Raw genomic sequence first — 13,388 nt, forward strand, 5'->3', positions numbered from 1 at the left:
GCGCGGAGATGTTCTAATTTAAATTTAAATGTTACAACATCAGGTTCAGCTTGTTGAGAAATTTTTCCTGAATCTGAAATTTCTCCCTCAGACAAAACCTCCCTCCTGGTCCCTTCAGATTGGTGTGAGGGTATGTCAGAACAGTTATCATCAGCGTCCTCTTGCTCTTCAGTGTTTAAAACAGAGCAATCGCGCTTTCTCTGATAAGTAGGCATTTTGGATAAAATGTTTGCTATAGAATTATCCATTACAGCCGTTAATTGTTGCATGGTAATAAGAATTGGCGCACTAGATGTACTAGGGGCCTCTTGTGTGGGCAAAACTGGTGTAGACACAGAAGGGGATGATGTAGTATCATGCTTACTCCCCTCATTAGAGGAATCATCTTGGGCAATATCATTATCTGTGGCATCATTGTCCCTACTTTGTTTGGACACTATGGCACAATTATCACATAAATTTAAATGGGGAGAAACCTTGGTTTTCATACATATAGAACATAGCTTATTTGATGGTACAGACATGTTAAACAGGCTTAAACTTGTCAACAAAGCACAAAAAACGTTTTAAAATAAAACCGTTACTGTCACTTTAAATTTCAAACTGAACACACTTTATTACTGAATATGTGAAAAAGTATGAAGGAATTGTTCAAAATTCACCAAAATTTCACCACAGTGTCTTAAAGCCTTAAAAGTATTGCACACCAAATTTCAAAGCTTTAACCCTTAAATTAACGGAACCGGAGCCGTTTTTACATTTAACCCCTATACAGTCCCAGCTATCTGCTTTGCTGAGACCCAACCAAGCCCAGAGGGGAATACGATACCAAATGACGCCTTCTATAAGCTTTTTCAGTGGTTCTTAGCTCCTCACACATGCATCTGCATGCCTTGCTCTCCAAAAACAACTGCGCATTAGTGGCGCGAAAATGAGGCTCTGCCTATAACTAGAAAAGGCCCCCATCTGAAAAAGGTGTCCAATACAGTGCCTGCCGTTTTTCTAAACAATCCCCAAGATTATAATAACTATTAAGAGTTATAATCTGCAAAATATGCTTAGCAAAGTAATCGTTTTAGCCCAGAAAAATGTCTACCAGTTTTTTAAGCCCTTATGAAGCCCTTTATTCTTTTACTTAATCTAAGAAAATGGCTTACCGGTCCCCATAAGGGGAAATGACAGCCTTCCAGCATTACATAGTCTTGTTAGAAATGTGGCGAGTCATACCTCAAGCAGAAAAGTCTGCCAACTGTTTCCCCCAACTGAAGTTACTTCATCTCAACAGTCCTGTGTGGAAACAGCAATCGATTTTAGTAACGTTTGCTAAAATCATCTTCCTCTTACAAACAGAAATCTTCATCTCTTTTCTGTTTCAGAGTAAATAGTACATACCAGCACTATTTTAAAATAACAAACACTTGATTGAAGAATAAAAACTACATTTAAACACCAAAAAACTCTTAACCATCTCCGTGGAGATGTTGCCTGTGCAACGGCAAAGAGAATGACTGGGGTAGGCGGAGCCTAGGAGGGATCATGTGACCAGCTTTGCTGGGACTCTTTGCCATTTCCTGTTGGGGAAGAGAATATCCCACAAGTAAGGGTGACGCCGTGGACCGGACACACCTATGTTGGAGAAAGAATCACATCATTGCTCTGTTTAGGTTATTAGCAACTACTGGAATTTTAAATTACCCTTAGGGCAAGATTTACCAATCTGCGAGCGTACAAGATTCACATGTTGTGAACCTGTCTGCATTTGATTGCAGATTGTGGGGCACATATGTTACTCATATTTTACATTGCACGGGCGAATGCTTGACGAATGCTGCCCCCTACCTTTGCGCAACCAATTGCAATAGAGTAGGGCTTGTCAATCACCCTGGTCAAATTAATCTGGGGTGATTTTCATCTGCCTACTACAAATTGGTCTGGGAATTTATGAAGCAGTGGTTTAAACTGTTGCTTCATAAATATCAGTTGCAGGCTCGCTCATTTGCCTCATGATAAATGTTGTCCTTAAAGGGACAGTCAAGTCCAAAATAAAAACTTTGATGATTCAAATAGGGCATGTAATTTTAAACAACTTTCCAATTTACTTTTATCACCAATTATGCTTTGTTCTCTTGGCATTCTTATTTGAAAGCTAAACCTAGGTAAGCTCATATGCTAATTTCTTAGACCTTGAAGGCCGCCTCTAATCTGAATGTGTTTTGACAGTTTTTCACCACTAGAGGGCATTTGTTCATGTGTGTCTTATAGATAACATTGAGCTCACGCACGTGAAGTTACCTAGGAGTCAGCACTGATTGGCTAAAATGCAAGTCTGTCAAAAGAACTTAAATAAGGGGTCAGTTTGCAGAGGCATAGATTCAAGGTAATTACGGAGGTAAAATGTGTATTATTATAACTGTGTTGGTTATGCAAAACTGGGGAATAGGTAATAAAGGTAATAGGTAATAAAGAGATTATCTATCTTTTTAAACAACAAAACTGTTGACTGTCCCTTTAATTTAAAATGTGATTCTTATGACATATAAACACTGATGTTAATAGCTTACAGCATATTAATGCTTTTTCATAAACCAGTCATAAAATGGTTAGACAGAGATCATTATTTAAGTAAAATTACTATATTGTGGAACAGAGTGCCTGTATATATACATATCAAACTGAATTACTAATAGTAATATATAAACATACTATAGTAAGATGTGTTATATAAATCATGAATAACAGCATAATGGAGCACATTAATGATAAACCAATGGTTATCTTCTATACCAAACAAAAACTGCTACTAAAAGGCATATGTAAACTTGTCATATTTGTCTCTAACTCTATTAAAAAAAAAGATTACATTTTCTATATTTTCATTTTGCATAATACAAGTATCATAAGACATATAGCTAGTGAGGTTATATTCTAAGAGAAATTATGTTTGCAGCTGTATTTCCTTGCTTACATACCTTCCATGATTTGCTGACATTTGTACATCGCCTTTGCCTAATACGGCTTATATTTAACACTTATTCTGTTTTGTATTTATGTGTATTATCTTGTACCTTTGGACATTTAGCTGTTTAGTGTCTTTGTTTTATCTGGAAATGTGAGCATCTTTAGAACACTGTATCTAAAGTGTTTCAGGGAACATAATAATGACAATACTTTTATTGGCATAGCTTTCTTATGACGTATGCTAAGACAGGAGGTAGATGGTATTAGAACTAAAGGTACATTATCTGAACCAGCATCAACAACTAGTGTCCTGGATTCAACATTACAGCAGTCTGTGAGGTACTACTGGTATTTCCACTCTTGTTACAGTTAAGGAAGGCAGAAGTGGGCCTGTAAAAAATTGAGTTTTTCCCGATGCTGCTCGGTCTCTCAGCTTAGCCTCATTAAGGTGACGGATGTCCTGTCTCATATTGCGCTTATTCTGCAATGTTCTTGTATGTAGAAATCCCATATGTGCAGCATTAACATTCTGTTTTAATGGGGAAGCACTGGGCAAGACTGTGCTAGGTTTTTGTGTTAGAAATGAATAATGCCACAGCAGTCGTTCTGCATCTCTTAAAGGAGTTTTGGGAATAGAAGGTTTAAAAAGGGATGAAGACTCAGGTGTTCGTTGATCCCTTGAGTTATGAGCTAAGGCATCAACAAGTCTGTGTTCTTCCCGCAGCTCTTTGGTGTTCATAGGCTGACCACTGTGGACATTCCCAAGGGAAGATTTTGATGAAAACTTTTCAAGTTGCTGCATTAATATAGTTTTGCTTTTCTGTATCAGTGGATCTGTCTGTACATTGCCAACTACAACTCTGAGTGGTGGCAAAACAGCAGATGAACCAAACACAGCTGAATCCTTAGTGACGCTGCAGTTTGAACAAACTGGAATAACTGGAACAAGTCTGCCACCATCGTTCTCAGCAGATTTTGTGCTTTCTAATATCTCCTGCTTGTCTTGTTTATCGTCATGGCAGTATACTTCTCCTGAGGATATTTTCTCATAATAGCTTTGTGTTGTAGTAACCACTGGGGAAGAGCACTTATCCGTAAGCCTCCGGGGCAAGTCCTTCTCTGCATGGGCTACCTTACCTGCCCCATGTTGTCCAGACTTTGATCTCTCTTTAGTATAAGTCTCTGTTGTGGTTTTTGTATCCAAAGCTACATTTTTGCTGTCTGTGACCTGACGCATATCTACACAAATGATACAGTTAAAGGATTCGCCTTCTTTCATTTTCTTTAGTTTCTTCTGAGGATACAGACAGGCTGTAGATGAAACTGTTCCCCAGCCACACACCTGTAAATGAAAGATGCATATCAAACTGAAGGCTGCAAACAAAAGATGTCAGAATAAAGCAAAAATAGGAATAACAAATGATAAAAAGACTATTTTTTGTTACGGTTTCTCATAGAATATTTACTAGCTCATATAACTAATAGAATTGAACAAAGAATTGCAAATAATTCTTAAAACTACCAAAGGACAGAACCACAGCACACCATTTTATGGGAAAAAATGAAAGCTAAAAACTAAATATTATACAAAAGGGACAGTAAATACTCTACAATTATATGATTTAACATACTGGGTGAGTTTGAAAAACCTTTTAGCATAGTAGACACAGTTGGCCACGGTCATTATGTTAGCAAAATCTCAGTTGTTTTGCTGTTCTTATCTAATCATCTTTGCTAAAGTCTTAAAGTTATGGTAAATCCTAGTGTTTGTGAAATGCTAGGATTTAACATTGGAACAAATAAAGGGGACTTTCATTCATGAAGCATAAAATACTTCATGCTGAAAGCTCCTTTATTTGTTCAAAGCGATCGCCGCACTGAGCTGCTAAGGCAGCCCACCGGCGGAACACTGTTTTTGCTATTTGGCTGTGAGGTGACGTTTAAACCTCTTAGCCAATAGCCGTGCTGTAAATCTGGCTTGGAACAAATATAGTGTGTGGCTAGGTTACTGAAGTCTGCCATGTGCTCTAAAAGTTCTCATAACTGGAGAGCTCTTAATTTTCAGACTTCAATTACAGGAAAAGGGAGCAAAATAAATGATAAAATAATAATGCAATATTTTTCTACTACAGCTAATCAAATATTTTATAATACAATCTTAAACAAAGTGTTTACTGTCCCTTTAAGATTTATAAAAGCACACTGATTTATTACAACAGCTACTAGGTAAAAGAACAGTAATACAAATAAAAATTGTTTTGTGCACAATTAATATAACAAGCTGCAGAGTATGGAAAATCCCCCAACCTAGAAAGCTAGTAACAAAATCTATACTGATCTACTAATATCTCTATTGACTTAATTAATGTCAGCTATAATATCATCTTTAACCCCTTGAGTGCTAACGACGGCTCTGAGCCGTCGCAGAGTTTCCCACGCAAGTGCTAACGACGGCTCAGAGCCGTCGCAGAGTTTCCCACGCAAGTGCTAACGACGGCTCTGAGCCGTCGCAGAGTTTCCCACGCAAGTGCTAACGACGGCTCTGAGCCGTCGCTAGCACTCTCCCACCTCGAGGGAGATCTGGGGGCTCCCACCTGCTCCTACCCCGGCGATCGGGCCTGTATAGTGACAGGCATCGCCGGGGCTTCACATTTTGCATGGTGACGTCACGCGCAATGACGTGAAGACGTCACCGCACAACTTTATTAAAAAAAGGCAATGGACAGTATAGGGAAAGGGGGGATGCTGCTTAGAAGCCTGTATCTCAGGCATCTAAACAGCTACAGACCCACCGTTGGAAAGGTAATCGCCTAACCTTTCCAACAGTATACGTCTTGAAGATCTGAAAAAGAAAATAAAAAAAGATTAAAAAAAATATTTTAAAAAATTAAAAATTAAAAAACCCACAATTCAGCACCCAGGTGGGAAAGTGCTTAGCGCTCAAAGGGTTAATACACATTTTTAAGTGTGTGTTAAAAGGACATTAAAACACCTTTCTTTTCTATACAAATTGCACTGTTTCCTTAGACAGGCCAAAAAGGAAAATCTGTAACCTGCAAATCAAATAGCTGGTCTGGGAAATTTGCAGCATTTTGATAACCTAAGTTACAGACTTTCCTTTTTGGCCTCTCTAGGGAATGTAAGACAAAGCATTTGCTTTTATGTTTTCTGTTACAGGCTCTATCACACCATTTTTGTTAACAGAGAACATTTAAAAATGTTTTAGCCCTTTGTGAGTTTTCCACATCAGCCATTAAATTTCCATTGAGCTGATAAAGTTTGTAAACTGGTGGTAAAAAACATAATTTATGTAAGAATTTACCTGATAAATTCATTTTTTCATATTGGCAAGAGTCCATGAGCTAGTGACGTATGGGATATACAATCCTACCAGGAGGGGCAAAGTTTCCCGAACCTCAAAATGCCTATAAATTCACCCCTAATTCAGTTTAACGAATAGCCAAGTAGTGGGGTGATAAAGAAAGGAGTAAAAAGCATCAACAAAGGAATTTGGAAATAATTGTGCTTTATACAAAAAAATCATAACCACCATAAAAAGGGTGGGCCTCATGGACTCTTGCCAATATGAAAGAAATTAATTTATCAGGTAAATTCTTACATAAATTATGTTTTCTTTGATGTAATTGGCAAGAGTCAATGAGCTAGTGACGTATGGGATATCAATACCCAAGATGTGGAACTCCACTCAAGAGTCACTGGAGAGGGAGGGATAAAAATAAATAACAGCCATTTTCCGCTGAAAAAATAATCCACAACCCAAAATAAAAGTTATTCTCATAATGAAAAGAAAAACTTAAAACTGAAACAGCTGCCTGAAGAACTTTTCTACCAAAGACTGCTTCAGAAGAAGTAAATACATCAAAATGGTAGAATTTAGTAAATGTATGCAAAGAGGACCAAGTTGCTGCTTTGCAAATCTGATCAACTGACGCTTCATTCTTAAAAGCCCACGAAGTGGAGACTGATCTAGTAGAATGAGATGTAATTCTCTGAGGTGGGGCCTGACCCGACTCCAAATAAGCTTGATGAATCAAAAGCTGTAACCAAGAAGCCAAGGAAATAGCAGAGGCCTTCTGACCTTTCCTACGACAAGAAAATATAACAAATAGACTAGAAGTCTTCCTGAAATCTTTAGTAGCTTCAACATAATATTTCAAAGCTCTCACTACATCCAAAGAATGTAAGGATCTTTCCAAAGAATTCTTAGGATTAGGACACAAGGAAGGGACAACAATTTCTCTACTAATGTTGTTAGAATTCACAACTTTAGGTAAAAATGTAAATGAAGTCCGCAAAACCGCCTTATCTTGATGAAAAATCAGAAAAGGAGATTCACAAGAAATAGCAGATAGCTCAGAAACTCTTCTAGCAGAAGAGATGGCCAAAAGGAACAACACTTTCCAAGAAAGTAGTTTAATGTCCAAAGAATGCATAGGCTCAAACGGAGGAGCCTGTAACGCCTTCAAAACCAAATTAGGACTCCAAAGAGGAGAAATTGATTTAATGACGGACTTAATACGAACTAAAGCCTGTACAAAACAGTGAATATCAGGAAGTTTAGCAATCTTTCTGTGAAATAAAACTGAAAGAGCAAAGATTTGTCCCTTCAAGGAACTTGCAGACAAACCCTTATCCAAACCATCCTGAAGAAACTGTAAAATTCTAGGAATTCTAAAAGAATGCCAAGAGAATTTATGATAAGAACACCATGAAATGTAGGTCTTCCAAACTCGATAATAAATCTTTCTAGAGACAGATTTACGAGCTTGTAACATAGTATTAATCACTGAGTCAGAGAAACCTCTATGACTTAGTACTAAGCGTTCAATTTCCATACCTTCAAATTTAATGAATTGAGATCCTGATGGAAAAACTGACCTTGAGACAGTAGGTCCGGCCTTAACGGAAGTGGCAAGGTTGGCAACTGGACATCCGAAAAAGATCTGCATAACAAAACCTGTGTGGCCATGCTGGAGCCACCAGCAACACAAACGATTGTTCCATGATGATTTTGGATATCACTCTTGGAAGAAGAACTAGAGGTGGGAAAATGTAAGCAGGATGATAACACCAAGGAAGTGTCAGCGCATCCACTGCTTCCGCCTGAGCATCCCTGGACCTGGACAGGTATCTGGGAAGCTTCTTGTTTAGATGAGAGGCCATGAGATCTATCTCTGGAAGACCCCACATCTGAACAATGTGAGAAAACACATCTGGATGGAGAGACCACTCCCCTGGATGTAAAGTCTGACGGCTGAGATAATCCACCTCCCAATTGTCTACACATGGGATATGCACCGCAGAGAATAGACAGGAGCTGGATTCCACCCAAGCAAGTATCCAAGATACTTCTTTCATAGCTTGGGGACTGTGAGTCCCACCCTGATGATTGACATATGCCACAGTTGTGATATTGTCTGTCTGAAAGCAAATGAATGGTTCTCTCTTCAACAGAGGCCAAAACTGAAGAGCTTTGAGAATTGCAAAATAGTTCCAAAATATTTATTGGTAATCTCGCCTCTTGAGATTTCCAAACCCCTTGTGCTGTCAGAGATCCCCAAACAGGTCCCCAACCTGAAAGACTTGCGTCTGTAGTGATCACAGTCCAGGTTGACCGAACAAAGGAAGCCCCTTGAACTAAACGCTGGTGATTTAACCACCACGTCAGAGAGTGACGAACATTGGGATTTAAGGATATTAACTGTGATATCTTTGTATAATCCCTGCACCATTGATTCAGCATACAAAGATGGAGAGGTCTCATGTGAATACGAGCAAAAGGAAACGCGTCCGATGCTGCAGTCATGAGGCCTAAAACTTCCATGCACATAGCCACTGAAGGAAATGACTGAGACTGAAGGTGCTGACAAGTTGCAACCAATTTCAAACGTCTCTTGTCTGTTAAAGACAGAGTCATGGACACTGAATCTATCTGTAAACCTAAAAAGGTGACCCTTGTCTGAGGAATCAAGAAACATTTTGGTAAATTGATCCTCCAACCATGTTTTTAAAGAAACAACACTAGTTGATTTGTGTGAGATTCTGAAAGGCTGAGCTAGTACCAAGATATCGTCCAAATAAGGAAACACCGCAATACCCTGCTCTCTGATTACAGAGAGTAGGGCAACTAGAACCTTTGAAAAGATTCTTGGAGCTGTTGCTAGGCCAAATGGAAGAGCAACAAATTGGTAATGCTTGTCTAGAAAAGAGAATCTCAGGAACTGATAATGTTCTGGATGAATCGGAATATGAAGGTATGCATCCTGCAAGTCTATTGTAGACATATAATGTCCTTGCTGAACAAAAGGCAAAATAGTCCTTATAGTCACCATCTTGAAAGTTGGTACTCTTACATAATGATTCAAAATTTTCAGATCCAGAACTGGTCTGAATGAATTTTCCTTCTTTGGGACAATGAATAGATTTGAATAAAACCCCAGACCTTGTTCCTGAAAAGGAACCGCCATGATTACCCCTGAAGACTCCAGGTCTGAAACACACTTCAGGAAAGCCTGAGCTTTTACTGGATTTGCTGGGATACGTGAGAGAAAAAAAAAATCTCACAGGAGGTCTAACTCTGAATCCTATTCGATACCCTTTAGAGACAATGCTCTGAATCCATTGATTTTGGACAGAATTTATCCAAAAATCCTTGAAAAACCTTAATCTGCCCCCTACCAACTGAGCTGGAATGAGGGCCGCACCTTCATGCGGACTTAGGGGCTGACTTTTGTTTTTTAAAAGGCTTAGATTTATTCCAATTTGAGGAAGGCTTCTAATTGGAAACAGATTCCTTGGGGGAAGGATTAGATTTTTGTTCCTTATTTTGACGAAAGGAACGAAAACGGTTAGAAGCCTTAGATTTACCCTTAGGTTTTTTTATCCTGAGGCAGAAAAATCCCCTTTCCTCCAGTAACTGTAATAATAGAATCCAACTGAGAACCAAATAAATTATTACCTTGGAAAGAAAGAGATAATAATCTAGACTTAGATGTCATATCAGCATTCCAAGAATTAAGCCATAAAGCTCTTCTAGCTAAAATAGCTAAAGAGATGGATCTAACATCAATTTTGATAATATCAAAAATGGCATCACAAATAAAATGATTAGCATGTTGCAGTAAGCGAACAATGCTAGATATGTCAGAATCCAATTCTTGTTGCGCTAAATTCTCCAACCAAAAAGTTGATGCAGCCGCTACATCAGCCAAAGAAATTGCAGGCCTGAGAAGATGACCTGAATATAAATAGGCTTTCCTTAGATAGGATTCAAGTTTCCCATCTAAAGGATCTTTAAAAGAAGTACTATCTTCCACAGGAATAGTGGTATATTTAGCAAGATTAGAAATAGCCCTATCTACTTTGGGGATCTTTTCCCAAAACTCTATAGAAATTGATGGTAAAGGATACAATTTTTTAAACCTTGAAGAAGGAATAAAAGGAGTACCTGGCTTATTCCATTCCTTAGAAATCATATCAGAAATAGCATCAGGAATAGGAAAAACCTCTGGAGTAACCACAGGAGGTTTAAAAACAGCATTTAAACATTTACTAGTCTTAATGTCAAGAGGACTAGCTTCCTCAATATCCAAAGTAATTAACACTTCTTTTAACAAAGAATGAATATACTCTATTTAAACAAATAAGTAGATTTGTCAGTGTCAATATCTGAGGAGGGATCTTCTGAATCAGATAGATCCTCATCAGAGGAGGATAAATCATTATGTTGTCGGTCATTTGAAATTTCATCAACTTTATGAGAAGCTTTAAAAGACCTTTTACGTTTATTAGAAGGTGGAAATGCAGACAAAGCCTTCTGAATAGAATCAGTAACAAATTCTTTAAAATTCATAGGTATATCATGTACATTAGAAGTTGAAGGAACTGCAACTGGCAATGCACTATTATTGATGGATACATTCTCTGCATGTAAAAGTTTATCATGACAACTATTACAAATTACATTCGGAGATATAATTTCCACAATCTTACAACAAATGCACTTAGCTTTGGTAGAACCGATGTCAGGCAGCAAAGTTCCAGATACTTCTGAGGCAGGATCAGATTGAGACATCTTGCAAAATGTAAAAGAAAAAACAACATATAAAGCAAAATTATCAATTTCCCTATATGACAGTTTCAGGAATGGGAAAAAATGCAAACAGCATAGCCCTCTGACATAGAAAAAGGCAAGAGGCAAACAGCAATGGGGTATAAAACTAATGAAAAATTTGGCGCCAAGTATGACGCACAACGTAATAAAAAATTTTGGCGCCAACAATATCAGCAAATGACACACTTGCGTCACTAACGACGCAGCCGTGTGTAAGGCTTCCGCGTCAACTATGACGCCGAAAATGACGAACTTGCGTCAACGGACGTACTTTTCACGCCCAAAACATGTTTGCGCCAAGAATGACGCAATAAAATCTAGCATTTGGCGCACCCGCGGTCCTAATGCTGCCCGCAATTTGTAAGAAAAAAGTAGTCAATTTGAAAAAACGACTAAACGCCAGGTAAGAAAAAAATATTTCTTAATATGTTTATTTCCCAAATATGAAACTGACAGTCTGCACAAGGAAATACATGAACCTGACTCATTGCAAATATAAGTACAATACATATATTTAGAACTTTATATAAATGCATAAAGTGCCAGGCCATAGCTGGGGTGTCTTAAGTAATAAAAAACATACTTACCAAAAAAAGACACCCATCCACATATAGCAGATAGCCAAACCAGTACTGAAACTGTTATCAGTAGAGGTAATGGTATATGAGAGTATATCGTCGCTCTGAAAGGGAAGGTAGGAGATGAATCTCTACAACCGATAACAGAGAACCTATGAAATAGACCCCCGTTAGGAAAATCATTGCATTCAATAGGTGATACTCTCTTCACGTCCCTCTGACATTCGCTGTACTCTGAGAGGAATCGGGCTTTAAAATGCTGAGAAGCGCATGTCAACGTAGAAATCTTAGCACAAACTTACTTCACCACCTCCATAGGAGGCAAAGTTTGTAAAACTGAATTGTGGGTGTGGTGAGGGGTGTATTTATAGGCATTTTGAGGTTTGGGAAACCTTGCCCCTCCTGGTAGGATTGTATATCCCATACGTCACTAGCTCATGGACTCTTGCCAATTACATGAAAGAAACATGTATCTGTATTAAAGTCTCTGGAGAATTTTTATGGTACCACCAGCTTCCAAACTTTACCACCTCAATTTAAACTAAGCCTTACACTGCAATTAAAATGTAAACAGCTTTTTACAGCATCCTTTTAATGTTACATTAGAACACAATCACTAAAAGTGCTTTTATGTTTTATGAGTATTAAAGGGACACTGAACCGTTAGTTTCCTGTTAATCGGCTTGATTACAAGTGGCGCGCTATTGTTAGCGCATGTAGACAACAGTCAGGAGAAGAAATTACACTCCAAATGTGGAGTGGGGTGATATGTACTAAAATGTCAATTTTAAATTGTTCTCTGTAAATATAAGGAGGCATTTCTGTGTGTAAAATGTGATAAGTTAAGAAAGTTTGAAAATTAGTTCAGACCATTTAACCGGGTTCTGATTTCAAAGCGCAAAAGCAGCTATTTCATATACAAAAATAAACACAAATTAGCAATTTTCTGTAAATTGTATACTCTGCAACTGGTGTAACAAGCAATTGGAAACACATTAAGGGGACAGCACACTGACCCTTTAAGGCTGGGAAAAATCAATGAGCAAAGACAGCTATGTCTTTACCACCATTCACTGGGAGGTTTCATACAGAGCATAAAACATAAAAAATTTCAGTATAGATGACAGTTAAAACAGGCAAAAGTAGCTATTTCACATGACAAAATAATGGTAAAGGAATGGTTTGCAAACAATTTCATATACTCAAGCAGGTAAAATGGATCATTAGTAACACATTAAGGGCCAGAATACAAGTGGAGCATTATTTAATGCTCCCACTCGACCGTTAACTGCGCTAGAAGTAAGCTTTTGCCTGCATCGGGTTGCACTCGTATTACAAGTTGAAAATAAGCTGTTTTCATTGCGCGCTAACCCAACGAGCGTAAAAATCTGAACTTACAATAACATATTCCCCAATAGAAGTCAATGGGGCAAAAAAGTGGAAACAAAAACTAACAAAACCTATATATTTATATATACATATACACACACAGTATCTCACAAAAGTAAGTATACCCCTCACATTTTTGTATATATTTTATTATATTTTTTCATGTGACAACACTGAAGAAATTACACTTTGCTACAATGTAAAGTAGTGAGTGTACAGCCTGTATAACAGTGTAAATGTGCTGTCCCCTCAAAATAACTCAACACACAGCCATTAATGTCTAAGCAGTTGGCAACAAAAGTGAGTACACCCCTAAGTGGAAATGTCGA

The 13,388-nt window shown here is 38.0% G+C and overlaps 1 protein-coding gene across 2 annotated transcripts in view; it reads right to left on the reverse strand.

Annotated features, from left to right (window-relative positions):
- Positions 1–2,475: 2,475 nt before the first annotated feature.
- Positions 2,476–13,388, reverse strand: part of C1H16orf46 (chromosome 1 C16orf46 homolog) — a 49,647-nt gene continuing 38,734 nt past the window's right edge. For both annotated transcript variants that reach the window (XM_053694839.1, XM_053694831.1), the window contains exon 3: positions 2,476–4,300. In XM_053694839.1, coding sequence (XP_053550814.1) covers positions 3,281–4,300 — 1,020 coding nt within the window. In that variant the 3' untranslated portion in view covers positions 2,476–3,280. The remainder of the gene's footprint in view (positions 4,301–13,388) is intronic.

This window comes from Bombina bombina, chromosome 1 (genome assembly GCF_027579735.1).
Source record: "Bombina bombina isolate aBomBom1 chromosome 1, aBomBom1.pri, whole genome shotgun sequence".
NCBI lineage: Eukaryota > Metazoa > Chordata > Amphibia > Anura > Bombinatoridae > Bombina > Bombina bombina.